The following is a 20,471-nucleotide window of genomic DNA, read 5'->3' on the forward strand; positions in this document are numbered from 1 at the left end:
AAAAAACACTCTTTAAAACATATGTCTAGAAAATTAAAAGAACTGCAATGACCTTGGATCACAAATTAATGAATTTTATTTAGAAAAATGCACCTCAGATCTCCATGGTTAAGCTGTCTTGAAATATTTCACGTGTGGAAGTTTTATTTCCAACTGGATTCTAGCCTACTTTACCTTTTGTTTCTACTCTAGGGAACTTTTAAATTCAAGGGAGAAAGTGACCTCTTCCTTGCTGACCATCACAAACTGTTACTGTATGACGGGAAACTTTCTAATTGTATTGCCTTTACGTACAATCCAAGGGCTACAGATGCACAGCTCTGCCTAGAATCATCACCCAAGGATAACCCTTCCATCTTTGTACATTCACCACATGCCCTCATGCTGCAGGTATTTTAGCATTGGTTTCAACTTCAAGGAGGAGTGGATTTCCTTTGTTTTCTTTCCCTTGGATACTTTTGTTTTCTGTTGGACTGTGAGTCCTTAAAAGCACTCAGGTCCATCTGTTTTGTTTATTTATTTAGATTTACAGCCTGCTCAGTCGCCAAATGTAGTTGTTTTGTAGAGTCCAGTCATAATGCTCTCTCCCCTGCCTTCCTCAAAGCTGAACAGGCCCAGTGCTTTGTATTTCTGATAGATTTTCCATTCCCGAAGTTGTTTTAACTGCTTTTCTTTTGAAGTTTATTGTCACACATCTTTAAGTTCCCCCACACTCTGTGTCATTTCAACAAGGTAACCATTTAATTTTTAGAGATCCTATTGAAGCATTCAGGTCACATTTTGAATGCTTCAGAGTAGTTAAACAAATGCAATATCCATTTGTAATTTGTACAAACTTGGTATTAACAGGATGTAAAAGCAGTCATAACCCATTCAATCCAAAGTGCAATGCATTCAATTGGAGGAGTGCAGGTGCTTTTTCCTCTGTTTGCACAGCTGGACTATAGGCAATATTCATTGGATCAACCTGACACAACTGTTTGGTAAGACCTTTTATTTGCTCTTCAGATTGCCAATTTGTTTTGCGATGTCTATTGCATTCTAGAGAAACTAGCACTCTCCAGTAGTAAACAATTTCTTATGCCTGACCTTTCAGTTAGCCTATTAACTGTTATTCTGCCGCCTAAGTTGGGAGAGGTGTTTTCTAGATAGAGTAAGCTGACAATAAAATGCACACTAAATGATGAACATGCACATCTAAATATAGCCAAGGTGAAGATGTTGTGAGAGGAAGTTTCCCCTTATGGGGGAAAATTACCTCCAAATAATGCAATTATATTGCAGCATTGGGAACATTATTTATATTTTCAAGGTTAGATCATTTTAAATCTCTTGTGCAGAGAAGACCTTGAGATGAAGTCAAGATTACTGGCACCAGGTCTTCTACACAAATGTGTACATCATTCAGTAGCTATGTAATTTATGGAGTAGTGGGGATATGGAAAATCTCTTTCTCGAGGATGAATTCCTTCCTGTCAAAGGGGGGGGGGGCTATTTTTTACAGGGCTGCTGGTTCTAACCAGGGAGAGTTTATCTTCCTGGCCCAGTGCTTGATCAGTGAAAGATGTCTTGTATATCTAGACTACTTCAACTTCACTATGGGACTGTCAAAAGGAAAGGCTAGGTGTTTTCAGACGACTAATGATGATGTTCTGTGGTAAAAGCCATAAAAGGTGCCTGTATTATAATGTGTGTGTGTTTTATACAGTATCTTTCTCAAAGTATTGCTATTTCTATCTGTTGTAGAAAGAACAGGTTAAGGAAAAAATGTTAGGAATGTGGAGTGTGACTCTTAAAATTCCTCAAAAATACAGCTACGCAAATCCCTTGCCCTAGCCTTCCATTTATACTGTCATTTGCCTGTCAATTCAATCTTCTGATTTTACGCTTTTTACTGTTACCTAAGATTTCTAAGGTCGTTGCAATCATTGAGCCTTGCTTCAGATATTAACAAATCAAGGAGGTAATTGGAAGTGTATGCTTTTGCAATTCTCACTTCCTGTGCACTCTTCAGTTGTCCTTTAGGAGACTTAATGAGACTGAGAGTAAATTGTCTATGATACAAAAGTGCTCTTTAGTGAGTAGAAAACCTCTTCTGCTTACAGAAGTGTAATTTCTGACTGCTGATAATCACTGCATGGGAAAAGTGAACTAGTGAACTGAAATCCAGAGATGATGATCCTGTTATAGCAATCCCTTCTTACAACCATTTGTTACAAGACAAATATTTTAATTCCTTACATGTTTACAAAGCAAGTCCCAATGGATTTAACACCCCATTGCAGAGCAAGATTTGCCTTACTTTGTTAAAACATGGGACACCTCTCATATACCTAGATACTGCCATCTGAATCATGTATCATTTTTTGTGTACTGTGATGTACTCTATTTCTATTTCTTTGAATCCAGCAATCACCACTGGGTGATTGTGGGGATATGAAGACAAACTAATAGGATGCATAAATTTAATAATGTTCAAAAAGTAGTATGTGAATTGAGGAAATAGATTGTTATTACAAGTCTAATATACTAATCTGCTATTAAACACTATAAACTGCAGTATTTCAATACAATGTGTCTTCCAGTTCCATTCTGTTGGCTTTCATCATGGAGTTGCTAAAGAACTCAATTGCTATGCAAGAACAAATGCTTTCTTGTAAGGGCTTCCTTGTAATAGGATACAGTCTTGAAAAGGTAAATGAAGCCTGTTGCTTGCTTTTCTCTCTCTTTTAATCTGCATTAAATATGTTTCATGTTTTGGTCACATAAATCACTATCTATATGTTGTCTTAAACACATTCCTTTTCTCTTTCTGCAGTCTTCCAAAGCACACATTAGCAGAGCTGTTCTTGAACTTTGTCTTGCCTTTGCTAAATATCTGAGCAATTTGCACAATGGTGTGCCCTTGCTGAAGCAACTGTGTGATCATATTCTCCTTAACCCTGCAATATGGATTCATACTCCAGCCAAGGTAAAACATTTTCAATTCATGGAGATGGCATGAAAGTATCTAAGGTCTTGTAGACATCTTAGACCCTAGTTCTAAGGGAATATTTCCTTTACACATGAATTTACTTAGCTTCCTTTTATTTATTATGTATATTTATTAGTCACCTGTTTAACCTAGTGCTACACAATTCAAGGATGCGGGTGGCGCTGTGGGTTAAACCACAGAGCCTAGGACTTGCCAATCAGAAGGTCGGCAGTTCGAATCCCCGTGACAGGGTGAGCTCCCGTTGCTCGGTCACTGCTCCTGCCAACCTAGCAGTTCGAAAGCACGTCAAAGTGCAAGTAGATAAATAGGTACTGCTCCGGCGGGAAGGTAAATGGCGTTTCCGTGCGCTGCTCTGGTTCGCCAGAAGTGGCTTAGTCATGCTGGCCACATGACCTGGAAGCAGTACGCCGCCTTCCTCGGCCAATAAAGCGAGATGAGCGCCGCAACCCCAGAGTCGGCCATGACTGGACCTAATGGTCAGGGGTCCCTTTACCTTTACACAATTCAAACCAAATACTATTAAATAAGAAAGAACATAACCCCTGCGTACATTGCACGCTTACTGTACATGTCTACCGAAAAGTAAGCATCACTGAGTGCAGTATTGTAGGCTTACTTGTTGGAATTACCCAACCTTTAGTTGCTTGTGGTTCACCCTGCCATGTGTATGGCATCTTATATAACCTATTTCTATTCTCAATTGTCTGATACAGGTTCAGTTGATCCTGTACACTTACTTATCTACCGAATTCATTGGCACAGCCAATATATACAATGCAATTCGACGAGTAGGAACAGTTCTCCTGGCTATGCACACATTGAAGTACTACTACTGGGTGGTGAATCCTCAAGATCGCAGCGGAATTATTCCAAAAGGTTTAGGTATGCGAAAAGTCCAGTGCTACTCATCAACAGTGTACCACAACAATTGCACAGGTTTTTTTTTTATAATGTTGTGGATCTTGGTAGGGGCAGAATTTGTTAAGAGTATAGTGAGACTTTACCCTCTCCTGGATCCCTAGAGACCTCTTCCATTCTGTGAAATATGGAGGTGTTTATAAAGGAAAAGATGACCTAATAAAGTGTAACAGGGTCTTGCCACTTCAGTGGAAAGGCTGATGCTGGTGTCCTTTTCAGTGAGGTAGCTAGGTGAAAACACAACAGTAGGTACAGAAAATATTTGCCAGATGCTGATGGAAGATCCAGAACATGCTTATTAACTGGGGGCTGGATCCAGAGAAGTGTGAGCAGATGTTTTCCTGTAAATCTGTGTGTTCTCAATTTGTTTTTTGGGTGGTGGAGGTGGAGGATGATTTAATGTTCAGAGTTAATGTATTAATAGCAAAATTAATACCAAGCTGTGAAGTATATAACATGTCTCTTTTAAATTAAGATGGACCACGACCCAATCAGAAAGAAATTTTTTCCCTGAGAGCCTTTTTGCTGATGTTCGTTAAGCAGTTAGTAATGAAGGTAAGCAGTATACAAATTGGGGCTGGGCTCTGCAGTGTGTCTTGCATTGTGCTGAAGCTTAAGCAGTGCTTATCCCAGAGAGGGAGGAAAGAGACCTGACGCCTCTGGCTAGCTGGGAAGGTGGGTGAGGGACCGAGAAGAGAATGTAAGTTGCAGCAACTTTTTTATCTCCTCCTCTTAGTACAGCTGCATCCCTCTCTGGCACTCAAGGTTTACAGGTTTACTCAACTAAGTGTCAAGGGGTCTGCAGGAGTCTTTCGTTTTAATAATTTTGAGATAAATAACTTTATTGGGTCTTTTCAATCAAAACACTAGAACAGAAAGATTTAAATAAAATTCCTGTCAGGCTGATCCTGTTCTTCCCCTGAAGGCTGATTATTTTGCAAATAACTCTTCTGTGCTGAGCAGAAAGGAGGTGGTGGTGATGGTGGCAACCTGGATGGACTTATTCCAAGAGAGGAGGAAGAAGGGGGCTATTTGGGTTTCAGATCTTGTACTGGAGCTGAGGCCTAGCAAATTGCTTAGTCTTAGTGAACTATAATTTTGAAGATCTTGCCTCGTGGGCCATGGTATTACATAGGAAAAGCACTTATTGTGAATGGTGGTAAAACTAGAGGTTGCTTTTTTGTGGAAAAGGACTGCACATTTAGTTGGCAAACACTACTGGTGTAAATTGCTTAATTTCTAGGAGGTACAGGCCTGTGTGATAGTCGTGCCACATTCTTAATTATAGCTATAAATTATTATTATTTTAACTTAGACCACAACTGCCATCACAACTCCTCAAAGTTAATAGGTTCATTCATGACAAAGTGGCTAAAAGACTGAGATATAAAAGAATAATATACAGGCTATGCCAAAGCTGTCAATGTTTCCCTTTTTTAAAGGGAAATTCCCTTATTCTGAATAGGATTCCTCGCAAGAAAAGGAAAAAGTTGACAGCTATGGGCTAAGCATGAAAACGCTGGAGTATATGTGGGAACAGTTCCTGGAGGGTTTATATCTTGTGGTGCAAAACTGGAAAAGTTCTGTTTGTGAATCCTATTGATTTCACAGGCATTTCTCTAGAATGTACCCTTTGTGTTCCGTTGTTAGGTTTAATTTATTTAATTCCATTTGTGTATCATTTCCCATAAAGTAGCTCAAGATGCTTTATATGCATGACTTGTTTGTGTTATGCCACTTATTTTATTTTATATTTTAAGGATCATGGAGTAAAAGAAGATGAACTACAGGGCATCCTCAACTATCTCCTCACCATGCATGAGGTAATCTTAATTTTAACTGTTTTGCTTTCAACAACTGTTTGAACAAAACAGCCCTTCTCGCCACAAGGTGGCTTTAAATAAGAAGCATAAAATCAACTGTTGGTGGAAACTACAAATAGTAAGTGATGATTTAAGAAACCTGTTCAATGGTGCACTGAAGTTCATTAACGTAATAAGTTCTGATAGTTTCCTATTCAGTTCATTGAACTGATATATTGAGGAGAGTTGGTGTAGAAAACAGATGGCAAAGCTGCACGTATAAAAAGCTGTTTTATGTGGTTCAAGTAATTTTCCTCCCATCTTGTTTTTTAAGTAAAATAATTCTTTCTAAATGTGGATTTTAAAATAAACACACTAATCAACTCTAAGCAAAGATTGTAAACATAGTTGGAAATAAACATTACCAAGGGGATATCTACATCTTCATATTTTAGCACCAGGCAAGTGCTTGATGCCAGATGTAACATCAAAGAGTTAGGAAATAGGAACATAAATCTAACCAAACTAATTTCTTTCAGGGTGCTTGAAATGGGTAGAATAAAGAATTAATTGAATTTTTCTTTGAGAAGTATAGATTTCCCCCCTCTGTTGTGTTTTCACCTATAGCTGCATTTATGCTGGGAGATTGCACTTGAAAACAATAAATGACTTTCTGGGCAATACCTAAAAATTAAACAAATCTGGAAAATACATTATTTACGCAAAATTGCAATATGTAAATAAGGATTTTTGATGGTTGCCTACTTTGCATTAAAAAAAGCCAATGTCATTTTACCTCTTGGAGTGTGTTTTATTGTTTTTCCATTTCTTAACCTATTCCTGGATTGTAATAAGAAATTATTATTTCTGTAATGGAAGTACCATTTTTTTTTAAATTGCCAAATAGCTTGCAAGTTACATTTTCTATACACCATTGATTTCTTATTTAAATGCTGTTTTCAATATCCTACGTAATCCATGAGATCCGAATGTGATTGCTATATATAAAAAACAGTTTCACACTGAAAGAAACCTTAAACAGAGCCTATCTTGCAAATTCAGGATTGCAGCCTTGAAATAGTTTGTGTATTTGATTTTTCCAATTATCCACTGGGACATTTTTCACATAAGTGATTTCAGCGTTAGGGTTAAATTCAGCAGGAACAGCCTTGCACTTAGTTATTCATGGCTGACTCATTGATACCAGTGGAATTTACAAAAGCTGAAATACAGAAGTTGTGTATTTTTTTCCCTATTTATCAAAACTGGTGGGCCCTTAAGCTGGTATATAATGGCTGGAATCCAAATAACTACTTTAGGCAGAGCTAAGAGTTTTGGGTATTCCTGGTGGGATCTCCTCCGCTCCACTTGTTCTATATTAAAGTTTCTTTTGAAGTTCTTTTCTGCTTGGTGGTGTTTTTTGTTGAAAGATACCAAGTTGTTTGGGTTTTTTTAGATCCTGACATGTATGTGTGCATGTGTGTGTGTGTGTGTAAATAAAACTATATAGCTACTATTCATGCATTTTTTAAAAATAAAAATGCCCCATTTCACACAGGGTAAGTGTACTGCTTTGTGAATTCTGAGTTCTTGTTAGGGTTGTCCAGTTGTTGTTTCAGGTTAAGCAGTCCTGGCAATGAACTGGATCCAGATTAAAAGCTCCCATAGAAGGTTGGAATAGCCTCCTTTGCAGTGTGGAAAATGGTGGGAGGGGGTGTAGGGAGAGAATTGGCAAAAAGGTGAAGTCTGGATCAAACGTACTGGGCTTTTTTGGTAGTCATGCCCCCAGTCACAAATATTTATCCAATATTTTTATTATTTATGTATGTTCTCTCTCTTTGTCTTCAACAAAGTTGATTTGGATTACAATTCTATATTCTCTTATCTGGAAGATTGCACTGATAATTCAATGATTATATGAATGTGGATCTCCATTTATATTTAACAGGATGACAATTTAATGGATGTCCTACAGCTACTTGTTGCCCTTATGTCAGAGCACCCCAGCTCTATGATCCCAGCCTTTGATCAGAGGAATGGATTACGGTAAGAGTTACATTTCAGTCAATACAGCCATAAATAAGAGTATTCGTATCATTTTGTTTGCCTCTGGAAGTCCTGCTTGAACATGGATACCGTTAGAGTCTCCATTGCAGAGTAATTTCCTCTGATTTCCTCATCTCAGTTAATGTTGTGGTTGCATTGTGTAATCATATTACAGGCAAATGTGTAATTACTCCAAATTTACGATAGGGGAGCTATTAATATTGGGCGTCTCCCAAGCCATGTGAATATGCAAGCATGTGGGCTGCCATAGAGAAAATTGTGACTGCTACTGCTGCACTGCTGTGAGCTAAGCCATGTTTTGACTTAGGGTGTCATCCAAATGTGGGCTTTCTCTCATTCCACATAAACCACTATCTATAACAAAACTGTGTTCTTGATTTACATACCATGGGGTTTGTTATTTTTTAATGAAAACTCAGAGTCTGGGGCACCCATGAAAGCCTTCAAAGTAAGGCCAACGTGATGTGCAGTTTGGGCTCAAGCTGCCTATTGTGGGTGAAGCATCTGTTGACTGCAGAGGGTTCTTGCCCACTTACTCTTGGAGGGGTGTGCCAGCTGGTCATTGTAGGGCCATCTGTTTAGAAAATGGGGCTTTGGGGCTTTGTGGACCTAAACTGGTAAAGGTTCAGTCTGTGCCAGAAAGGAAAGCAGTGGTTCTTGAGCTGCCTGCTTCTGCTTAATGCCACACACCTCCTTAACTTTCTGTTCAGTAGACTGGCTGAGCACCACTCAAACTTGTGCTACCACACTTGAGTCCATACTCATTAAATGACAAACTGTTGTTGTTCATTTGATGTGTTGTGTGTGCCTTCAGCCAGCACTGTATGTTGATTTTTTATCCACCTCCTACTTGTGCATTCAACTATTTATATTAGTTGGAGCTTCATACTCCAGTTTGGGTTGAAAATGTCACCATTTAGTTTATGGCTCCATGGGTGGCCACAGCGTTGGACCTTTTCTCACTTAAAATTAATTCAGAGTTGATGCCAGGAGAGAATGCAAACATAGAGTCAAATAAGAGAGTTACTGTTAGAACAGTTTTGGGAGCAGTAATTCATTTGCTGTATAAAAAAAAAGCATTCTCATTTCATATGTTTTGTCACAACTATTGGTTAACCTTGGGTTATATCATATTACACATTACAAGTTTTCCTGCCTCAAGAGTCACCTGATCTTGTTCATAATTGCTTTCTCCTTCTCTTTACGGCTACTTTTTTGTGGTGCTGGCTGTTGTGATCATTTGTATGGTAATGTGGTATGTGCTGGAAACTAATAAAACACTCAGAATAATGAATATCATATGAGGTCTCCTATGTATTACTTTGCTTTTGCTTAAGTGGCAAAAGGCAATCTTTTTTTATTAGCTAGCATAGGGTAAATGTATGCGTGCAGCTAGTTTGCTGTGAGAAATCACTTATTTTCCCGTTTGTTGATGTGTGGTTTTTTTATTTTAAAATGTATACAGCTTTGATGTAATTGTATGGTAAGAAGTCTATTCTTAACATGTAGCTATATGGCTAATTATACTTAAACATGTGCAAAAAAAGTTTTTAAATATTTGTAGTTTGGAAATAAAGGTCAGTTGTTGTTTTTAAAGAAAATCTGAGAGTTAAGGTACTGCAGACTATCACTCCTTTAAGAGCCCTTTTATTAATGGACTCTGTGCTCTCCTTTTCAGTATATTTCCATCTTCCAATGAGCTGTTGACGCTGTTACCCAGGAACAAAGCATTATGTGTGTGTGTGTGGGGGGGGGGTTTCCCTTACTTGTGTGCATTTGGAAGTACCAGACAAAATGTCACTTTGAAAAGATTTGTTCATCTGTAGAGAGGTATATGGCATGTATGTTGCAGTGTCTGGTTATCCGGAGCTCCTCAAAAATTGCCTGTCTGCTGTATTTGAGATTAATAATAGCATTATCACAGCAGGTCTGGTTGATCAGTTCTGATAGCAAACTTTATGAGAGCATTCACAGTCTTTGCATCTTATTAAAATTGCTTCTCCAAAGGCTGGATCAGTTTGGTAAAAATGGCTGCAAATGAATGGTTTATCACTTCTGCCTATTCTTCCTCTCTTTAGTGCAGAGCACTCACACTAGATGACATTCATTCCTTAGGACAGGAAAAAAAATATTCTTGGCATCTGCTAAGAAGTACCTAAGTCAGAATAAAACTGTGAATTGTATACAGCTGTTTTGAGCTGAATCATTCACCTGTGCAGGACATATCAATATGATCTATAATATCTGCCTAACTTAAACTTGTTTTCAAAGAAGAAGAATTCCAGTGGGAATGATTAGTGCAAGAAAACTTTTCAAAAAGTACTTACCTAGTTTGCCATATCTGCAAATCAGTTTGGCTAAAAAACCCCAGCTTCTTCTGCTCCCTATATGTGTGATCAGTAACTGATAATTTCACATTTTAATCAAGTAAATAAGATAACCATCAAAGCACCTAAAGCAAGGGTCAGTGAACTTTTTCAGCAGGGGGCCGGTCCACTGTCCCTCAGACCTTGTGGGGGGCCGGACTATTATTTTTTGGGGGGACGGGGGGACAACTAAATCCTATGCCCCACAAATAACCCAGAGATGCGTTTTAAATAAAAGCACACATTCTGCTCATGTAAAAACACCAGGCAGGCCCCAGAAATAACCCAGAGATGCATTTTAAGTAAAGGGACACATTCTACTCATGTAAAAACACGCTGATTCCTGGACTATCCGCGGGCCGGATTTAGAAGGCGATTGGGCCAGATCCGGCCCCCGGGCCTTAGTTTGCCTACCCATGACCTGAAGAGTACTGGAATGTATAGGTGTTGCTTGTTCCGGCTTCTAGCTTCCTTGTGAAGGCCACTTGATTTTAGCTGAGAAGGTAGTTACTTTGTTGTGGTTGCATTTTAGTTCTTATTTTATCTGCAAACTCAGTAATGCAGATTGATGCATGTGCACATATGTAGTCTGAAAATTGTAACATTACCATCCTACCTCTTGTCATATGATTGTAACTAGTATGGGTCAGGAATCTTTCTCACTGCATAAAGACCTGATGCGTTAAAGAAAGCCAAATAAATGAACAAAGCTTTGCCTTCCTAAACAAAAAAGCAATTGAATAGACTTGAAATTTTATAGTAAAGTATATCTCTATCTACTGATTGAGATGCACCTCAGGTCCATTGGTTTTGAAAATTAGCAGAAATCCATCTGGGCTTGTTGCAGACAGAAGGAGCAGATTCATTTTTCACTTGGTTACAGAGGCGTCCCATAAGAATCGGATGAGAGGCTAGAAAGCTTGACTTGGTGGGCTAGTGCTTCCCACAGGAAAGCAGGAACAGCAGGTTGTCTACAAGAGACAGAGTAGTGTTGAAAAGTCTCAACCAGCAAGGATTCAGATATACAAGGTCTCTCCAGCCTGCAGCCAGTTATTTAGTGTATAAACCTTCAGATTATAGTTTTAAACCGAATTTTAATCTAGCTCATACTTCCTATGTTCACTCTTTAAATATAGTAAAGGCCACAATATAAATTGTGACTGCAATAGATATCTGGCACCCTATGTAAATTTGGTAGGCTCCACAATGAAACATGGTTCCCTTGGTGCATGTGTGCTGCTCTTATGGCTTGGAGGAAAAACACACACAATCACGTTAAGCAGTATGTGTAGTATCGCACAGCAGTAACTCATACAGAATAATGATAATTTCCTGTCAAATTTGTGATGACCAGAAATTCAGATAAATGTTTCCTTTCGTGTAGTATTTTGCTAAACATTGGATATGCAATTTTTCTGGTTGGGAATTTGTCACTTGTAGTTGTGGTGAAAAAAACAATGGTGGCAGCCGCTTTTAGTCTTTACATATGTTGTAAAATAACCTGTTTGTTTTACACTTGATCAGAAATGATTTTTAAATAAAAACGAACACCAGGTTTTTGTGTTTGTTTGTTTTTTAAAATCTGACTAAAGAGATGAAACTGAGGGACTAAAAACCAAACTATGTACACAGAAGGGCAATACACACATCTATAACACTGCATACAAGACAGCTCTTCTAGGATTCTAATATGTATAGAATTAACCTTCTTTTTATGTAATAATTTCAAGCATAGTGTGTGAGTAAAAAAGAAAAGGATGTCAGATGACAGAATTTGTTTCCCCCCGTCTTCTGAAAGCTGTCATAAATGACTAGCAAGGGACACATGTCAAATATTACTGTTAGCATAAGTTTCTCTCTTACATGAGACTGAATCCTTTAAGAGCTTTTTAGTCTGTCACTTGGAATGTAGAAGTGCTAATAAATGTGTTTTCTTACACTGCAAACCGAGTGAAAGGAATGAATAGCAAATATACTGTTTTGCCCAAAGATTGTGTTCTTTATAAACTGATGTTTTGGAAAGCTAGTATTAGTATTTTTTAAATACATACTATCTTTTAAATTCATTTCCAGTCAATCTTCTATTGATATATGTCATGTCAATTTAAACATTAATGTATTCATTTACCTGTTCTTTGGCACAAATCCAGCTAAAATTACCCTAAAGCACTTTATTGACTTTTAGGCATACTTATTTCATGGAATTATTTGCCCCTTCTCTTCTTTAGTGTTGTCTATAAACTTCTTGCATCGAAAAGTGAAGGGATCCGGGTACAAGCTCTGAAAGTGTTGGGGTACTTCTTAAAGCATCTGGCACCCAAGTAAGTATTTGGTAGATTCCCCACGAACTTGAATCACAAAAGGCAAACAAGCCCTTAAATATTATTTGTCTGGGTTGTATATATTACTTGGTGTTACTGCTGCAGGGGGAGTTAACAACAGACTTGTTTTATCACTGGATTGGAAATATTTTTGCTGTTGTTAAATGTAGCTGTCAAATTTTCAGAAGAAACAAATATGTCTTTTGTACATCAGTATCTGTTAACTCATTATTTTGTGAACTTAAATTGTAGGCAAGTCAACCCTTTATTATACTAGACTCAAGGTTCTCCTTTTCCTTCTTCTGCTTTTTTGTTTTTGATTATCATAGTGGACTAAAATTATAGCCTCCAAAACCCTGGAGACATAAGCTAAAACAGAAGAATAAATTGGGGTATTTCTGGGGAGGGGGATTCCAGTCTCAAAACCACACTGGGCCCAAATTTGATCAAGTTACTTTTTTCAGAAATGTAACATACAAATTAACAGATGTGCTTCTCCACCCCCATGTATAATTTTAGGAGAAAAGCTGAAATCATGCTTGGACATGGACTGTTCTCTCTACTGGCTGAGAGGCTCACCCTTCAAACAAGCTTAATAACCATGACCACATATAATGTGCTATTTGAGGTACTGGAATTAAAATCCTTTTCCTCCCCTAATGGTGTAGACATTATTGCAAAATGAGCTTTTGGGCTTCTGTGCCCAAAGTGATGCCTTGCCACCACTGAACGCTCTTCTGACATGTGTGACTGTAGTTTGAGATGTTTGACATCACAGGCTGTTTGACATCACAGATGTTTGACATCACAGAATGAGACTGCAAAACCCTTCAGTAAGCAAGTCTGTTACTTTGGTCCAATCTGTTGATACAACGAATAAGTTATATTAAGCTTACTCAGTTACTTGATGTGGGCACGGGGTGGAGCAATGGAGAAATTTATGAAATAACAATGGGATATCAGCTTCGCCCAAGGCATGATGGGATAACAGCAACAACCGGAAAAAGATAGACATAACATTCTACAAGGACAGGAAGAAACACTACAGACAGAATAACTGCCACACACAGGAAGAATAAGGATATAGTTTGAATGCCTCGCTTATAGTTTTATAAATAATTTAATGTGTCAACACAGATAGAAGTTATTAATATTGCAGTTGTTGTATAAGGGATTATTATTATGACTGGAATGTAATTGAAATTAATAAGATTTTGGAATGCAGAAATAAAGAAAATCATCAAAAGATCAATTCTAGCACATGGGCGGGGACACCTAAATTATATAATTCGGTATTTGAATGATTGGTATTGTTATAATGAGGCTATTATTGGATTGTAATTGAAAACTAATATATATTATCAGTTACCTGATGTGGGCATACTTCTTCAGTTATTTAGACACTCATTTTCTAAAGTAACTAATGTTTCTTAGTGCTTGCTATACATCTAAAAGCAACATTTCTTTTCAGTTCAATCCACTCTTTTCTATGTTTAGTCCTGCTAGAGATATTCAGCGGTTTGAAACATTTTATGAATGGAAATAACTCTTTGAGGGATCATTACCTAAAGGATGCACCAATCAGAGTAACTTCTTTTAAATATTAGAATTTTGCCCTAATAATAATGTCTTCTTTTCCCCTAGATACTTATTGAGCAGATTTGTACTCAAGTGATACATAAGCAGCATCCTGACCCAGATTCAACAGTGAAAATACAAAATCCTCGTAAGCATTATGTTCTTTTAAGTAGCTCCAAAGCAGTTCTAAAGTAGCTTTGAAGTCACCAATTACACAAATTGGGGTTAGGGATTAGTCTGGGAACTTGTGTCTCTCTTTAAATTATTTGTTTGGGTAGAATTAGAAATCTAATGCTCACCGTTTGGGGATTGTTGGCTGTGTAGCATGATAAGTTTTTTTTTCAAAGTTCAGCAGCGCTAGGAAGTTTTCATTTTAGCAGCCGTTCAGATTCTACCACAAATCTGATTATCCAGTTTGGTATGACATCACTGTATAGTGCAAGCTATGGCAGAAACATTCCTAAATTACTTTTATTGCACAGATGGGAAGTTGTGCTCTTCCCTATGTGCATCTACACCACCCAGCGTTCCTGGCTCTTAGCCTTGCTGGCGGAAACTGGTGGGCGTTGGAGTCATTCAACTAAGCCTTACTCAGCATAGGTCAGTTGAAATGAATGAACATGACTGTGTTCCATCAGACGGTTTGCCTGATGGAGCGATTTGCCCTCAGCTCAGCCCATGCACTGCTCTGAAGGTTCTCACATACTCCCTAGCCATTTCGGAGTTGAGGTGTGTGTGATGTGGGCAGGGGCTTCTGCTAGTGGGACTACTAAGTTGAATCTGGCCCTAAGTTAGGTCCATTAATTTCAGTGGGTGTGCTATGAGTAAAACTTAGCTGAATACCACCCTCAATTCTTGCTAATCTGTAGCAACAGGCTTATAATATTAAGTTGCTGTACTTTTTTGGCTGATTTTTTTTCTAAACAAAAACATTATTATTAGTATTATTTAATAGAATTATAGAATTGCAGAGTTGGAAGGGATTCCCAAGAGTCCTCTAATTAATACTATGTATTAATTAAATTAACATTGCAGGGGGCTAAATTAACATTGCAGGCGTGCTCCGGTCCATGGGGTCACGAAGAGTCGGACACGACTAAACAACAACAACAACATTGTATTGTTGGATGTCTGGCTTCCAAATGGGGCAGTGCAGCCAGTCCAACACTCTTACCACGTTCCTACACTGAACTCCCCACTCCTTACCCTCTTGGTTAGTGTCAGACACTCTCAGTTTCAGGAAGCTAGGGGCACAGCTCCCAACCTGCCTAGGTTGCCCTGCTGACCATTGCTAGATAAGAATATCAGTGTCTTGGTTGCTGGGGCTGAATCTAGCTGCAAGTCCGCTCTGTCCGTGCAGAAAAGTCTACATTCAAAGTGACAAACGTCTCTGCATGTGACAGCACCTTTTGCATAGTTGGCTGTGTACAGACTAAACATTCAGTAGCAGAGTAGCATCTCATTTTCAAAATGGTATTTCTGGTATAGGGCAAATAGTTAATTGACACACACTATGATTATTCTTACTAGTTCAAAATGTTAAAAAAAGGCTTAAGCTTGGGATAGCATTTCTACGAAAGGAATATCCCTCTGCAAATAATTGGACCAGATCCTTTGTGGTTTTTGGGAGATTACTTGTATAAATGCAACTAACTTGAAATGGTGACAGAAAAAAATGTTCTTAGCTTTCCTAAGTCCTGTTATTTAAAAAATAATAATTTTAGGGAGAAGAAAACAAAGGAACTAAAACTAGGCAATCATATAAACATATGTGCAGGAGGAGAAGCAAATAAATTTAAGGAAGTCCAATTAATATTTTACTGTCCATAAACTATTTTTCAAGTTTTATAACCATCCAACCCCCTGCATTTTACATGTTAATGATAAATAAAGGTTTTAAAACTTTCCCCAACTCTACCTTTCCCAGCAATTCAAGTAGAAGCACTAATGGATCTCTTGGCAAAGCACTGTTGATTATTAAGTTTCTTGAATCATTTCCCCAGAAATTTCTAACAGGACAGGACCAGACCACTAACTATAAAAGTCTCACTTCCATGTCTCTGAATTAGTGCCATTGTGTGGCAGAAAAGTATACTTGGAAACATAGGGAGGAATTCCATGTAGCACAATGGCAACCCTTTCATTAGCACAAGCACATCAGCCTGCCAGGAGGAACGATTGCCCCCTCCTCCTGCCACGCACTGTTCTGGGTGTTCTTCTGACCCCTCTGAGGTAATTTTGTGGAAGCACAGTGGAGAGAAGGGGAGAAACCCCCCCCCCACTGTGCTCCTTTCTGCTAGAAGGGCTTGTTGAATCAGACCCAGTAGAATTATTTTGAAAGGATCACATCACTGCCCAGCTTGTCCTATTTAATAACAGGGGTTCGCCAGGTGTGTATGTAAACTCAGACAGGACAGGAAACAACTGAGTTCTCTTCCTTGTGGTGTGAGTTCAGCATCCAATCATCAGAGACTTATTGTTTCTGAGTATGGATGCTGCAGTTTGTTCTCATGTTTAAATTGACACTGCAAGGTGTGTGATACTAGAAACCAGTTTTGTTTTGATTTTCCACAAAACTTGCACATGGAGAACATCTGGATCTTCTTGAGCAAATATTCAACACAGTTTCTCCCATCTTCCAGCCTTCCATTTCTTTCCCACAAATAGATCTAGCAGTTTCTGCTTAGTTTTCCAGTACTGTACATAACTTCATTGCCCTTGTGTAACTTGAAGAAACTAGAATGAGAAACGATGCATCTAGTTTTCAGATTATTTGATTCTTATTTTTCAAAAAATATTTTTTACAGAGGTTCTAAAGGTTATTGCAACCTTGCTGCGTAACTCTCCACAGAGTCCAGAAACTCTGGAAGTCCATAGAGTCTTCCTCTCAGATATGATAAAGCTTTTTAATAGCAGCAGAGATAATAGGAGGTAAGTACATGCTTGTGTATACACAACACGCCTCATAAAACTCTCTTCAGTTTGAATAACATTAAACTAATTTTTGAATTGGTTTCAAATAATCCTGAACTCACTTTTAAAATATAGATAAATTTGGTAATATAGATAATTACCAGTTATGTTCAATCCATGCTGGTTTATTTATTTTTTGCCTTTAAAACCTAAGCTGTCTTGAGTTCTAGTATGTTTGCACGTTTCTAACTTACGATTTATCAGTGTCAACAATTTTGCAGGAGTTTACTACAGTGCTCTGTGTGGCAGGAATGGATGCTTTCACTTTGCTATTTCAACCCAAAAAATGCCGATGAACAGAAGATAACTGAAATGGTGTATGCCATTTTTCGGATTTTACTTTACCATGCAGTCAAATACGAATGGGGTGGCTGGCGTGTTTGGGTAGATACGCTAGCAATCACACACTCAAAGGTAAGTTATACAAAGAAAATTTATTATTAATTATGTATTTTTTTCCAGGAAGTCTCAGATCATGGTGAGCCCAGAAAAAGGGCTGAAGCACAATATCTGAATAGGTAGAATAAGGGAAGAGCTACATTTTCATAATACAGAATAATTAAATTTGTCAGACTATTAAAATAATAAGTTTAAGCATGCTCCTTGCCAACTGTAATGTGACAGCTTGGTACTAGGATGCTTAATCTGACATTTCAAAGAACTGTGTTTTATGAGGCTTTATTGTGGAATGTATGTGCAGTGGAATTACTTGAGTTTGAAACACAAGGTGGCGCACTTTGTCTGTTTCTAAGACCAAAAATGGCCTTTACTAACACCAAGTGGTTGTGAAACAAATCGCTAAAGTCTAAAGAAGAAACAGGAACAAAATCTGCTTTCCAGACAAACAAAGAGAAGAAAGGGAGCTAGGGAAAAAGTTGCTTTGTGAATAAACGAACAAATCAAGTTTCCTAGTATGAGGATAATTTTTTGCAGCTATAGCAATATTGTAAGGGAACTAGGTTTGTTTTTTTTTCTTTTTAAAACGGTGGTAACTTTCCTTCAATTGAAATGAAGATCTTAGAATGAAGTTGTTATAGCTATTGCAGTATCTCCTTTTCCGTGCCTTCCTTTTGGTACCCCCAAACATTTTTAATACTGTTTTGGGTGAGCTTCCAAATGGGGACTTGCGCAACTTAAGGAAAAAAAAAAGGTACGTTTTTCTCCTCAGACACCAATGCATGCATTTTAGGATGTCTGGTATATAGACCGCACAATCCAGGTATAAAAATGGTTATTTCAGCTATATTCATAGGTGTGGTACAGTTGAAGACAGCATAAGTAAAATAACAGATTTATTTTTCAAAGGTCGTGATTACTTTTTTTTAAGTAGCGAGAGAACTGCTTTAATTGAAAATAGAGAAATAACATTGATACTGCTAGTTGATAATCAAGTCCTTTCTCTTTTCAAAGTACAACACTAGCATTTGTAGCATATGTGCTATTTTTAACGGAAATTCAGGCTTGAATTCAAAACATTGAAATCTCTGAATTACAGAAACTGTAATAACAGTTAATAGATTGACTATAAAACAGAGCAAGAGGGATGTATGAGCACATAGCTTAAATATGGGTTGGTAAAATTTTAAATGGTCTTTTCAGCTATATTAATGAAAGTGGGTCTTTAACAGGGCAAAAACTGAAGGTTTGAATAATACATATTTTCTAGACCTAGTAATGCCTTTCAGAAAGCAAAACATATCTTTGCAGATTGGGTGTAATCAAAATATTTTCATAACATGCATATATCCCTAAAAATAGTATTTCATGCTCTCAAAAGCTTCAGTAGATGATTACAATTTGTCGCTGTTATTTTTCCATGCTTCCAGTTCCTATAATTCTAAGCTTTCTACTTACTAAAAAATTGTTTTGGTTTCATGACCAGCTCCCCATATTTCTTCTTCTTCTTTCGCTCCCCATCTCTTTCCTTACTAGCTCTTTCATGACTGCCTTCCTCCTTCTTTCTGTGGCTTTTCCCCATACCCTTGTTTCATGGAAGCTTGAACAACACATGACAGTTTCAGGTATATTTGCTTAAAGCTGGCCCTGCTCCAATAAAGAGGGAGAAGGGGAACTAATTTAAGAGCAAAACAAGGCTGCAGGTGAGGAAAGACCAACCACCCTCCACAGCTCTTTCCCCAGCAGTCAGTACCCAAAATTATTTTGCCCTCCCCTCTCCTCCGCCACCCCTCCCTCCGAGGCACTGACATTGGAAGTGAGCCAAATGAGAAGAAAAGTGCTTCACCTTTCGTAGAGGGAGGAGAGCAGTAGGAAAGTGAAGCCATAGGAACAGGAAGAGAGTTCAGCTGTCCTCAACCACATGGCTCTTTCTCTTTTTTAAATTTTTGATTCCCGCCATTCTGTATATATGTGATGGTTAAAATCTCTGCCTGCCCCAAAAATGTTTTGCTGTCATCACATGTAGTTTGCGCTTCAGTGTCCCCTGGCTCTACTTTTAGTCTTTTCATCAATGTATGAGCCCTTCCTCAATTCTGCTGGAAACTTCAAAATTTGAGGCTATTACCAACAATTCTAGGTTGTTGGGGTTTTTTTTAACGTGGGGTATCAGAGTTTTTAGGGGCTAACTAGGCTGGGATAGTTGGGATAGCAGGCTTGTTGGTTTTTGAATGTCTGATGTAGATTTTTTTCAATTTCGTTGTTCTGTATGGCGCAATGACAATAAAGATTATCGTATCGTAAAAAGAATGACTTTCTGTCCCACTAGAAAAGTGAAATAGGAGCAGAGCATGTTTATGCCACATTGTCGTTTCTTCGCATCCTACTCAGTTGAATTGTATTTTCCCAACTGACTGTTGCCTTTCTTGCACTCCATTGCTCTGCCTTGAGTTAAATTGCTGCTTCCCCTTTCTGTCTTAGCGTTTCAAGGGCTAGTGCATGCATATGTTGTTTGGAAGGTATTTGAACCCATCAGCCAGATGGAACCTGGTACTGGGCTTAAAGAGTGATGAGTACACAAATAGGTTGTACAAGATTGCTGAATTGAGATAGTTAATTCACCCAGATCTCAAGTTCATCCTTGCAAGGTATTCCCTGGATGCATTAAGATTTTCAATTAAATGTCTCTATTGATATTCTGAGGACAAAGGGTCTTGAAAATTGATATTTTTTCCCTTCCTAAAAATATTTAAAATTGGTTACAGATGGTTTTTATTGGATTCAGATAGATCCGCAAGGATATAAGCTATGTGAACAACCGATGTGCAATTTTTGTTTTTTTTTTATTAAAGCATTTCAAAGTATTTGTATTGAGACAATGCTTTCTTACATTTAGTTGCAGGAGTAGCTTTTTTCCATTTTTTTGTTTAATACATCTTGATGCAAAGTGCTAATGAATGCGATTAATGTTATATCATTTTTGCATCTACTGCTAATTTACAACACTGCTTCCTGATAAAAGTACTAGCGTGTAAAAGAAACGAGTGTTGCAGAATTG

The 20,471-nt window shown here is 37.9% G+C and overlaps 1 protein-coding gene across 4 annotated transcripts in view; it reads left to right on the forward strand.

Moving 5' to 3' along the window:
• The window catches only part of LRBA (LPS responsive beige-like anchor protein), a 354,335-nt gene that overhangs the window by 41,322 nt on the left and 292,542 nt on the right, over positions 1-20,471 (forward strand). For all 4 annotated transcript variants that reach the window (XM_083630908.1, XM_083630910.1, XM_083630909.1 and 1 more), the window contains exons 10-22: positions 193-390; positions 850-983; positions 2,586-2,694; positions 2,819-2,971; positions 3,709-3,877; positions 4,389-4,468; positions 5,674-5,736; positions 7,664-7,761; positions 12,377-12,469; positions 12,989-13,097; positions 14,114-14,195; positions 16,855-16,978; positions 17,242-17,434. In XM_083630908.1, the coding sequence (XP_083487034.1) occupies positions 193-390; positions 850-983; positions 2,586-2,694; positions 2,819-2,971; positions 3,709-3,877; positions 4,389-4,468; positions 5,674-5,736; positions 7,664-7,761; positions 12,377-12,469; positions 12,989-13,097; positions 14,114-14,195; positions 16,855-16,978; positions 17,242-17,434 (1,605 nt within the window). The remainder of the gene's footprint in view (positions 1-192; positions 391-849; positions 984-2,585; positions 2,695-2,818; positions 2,972-3,708; positions 3,878-4,388; positions 4,469-5,673; positions 5,737-7,663; positions 7,762-12,376; positions 12,470-12,988; positions 13,098-14,113; positions 14,196-16,854; positions 16,979-17,241; positions 17,435-20,471) is intronic.

The sequence above is a fragment of the Podarcis filfolensis genome (assembly GCF_964270895.1).
Source record: "Podarcis filfolensis genome assembly, chromosome: 9".
Taxonomy (NCBI): domain Eukaryota; kingdom Metazoa; phylum Chordata; class Lepidosauria; order Squamata; family Lacertidae; genus Podarcis; species Podarcis filfolensis.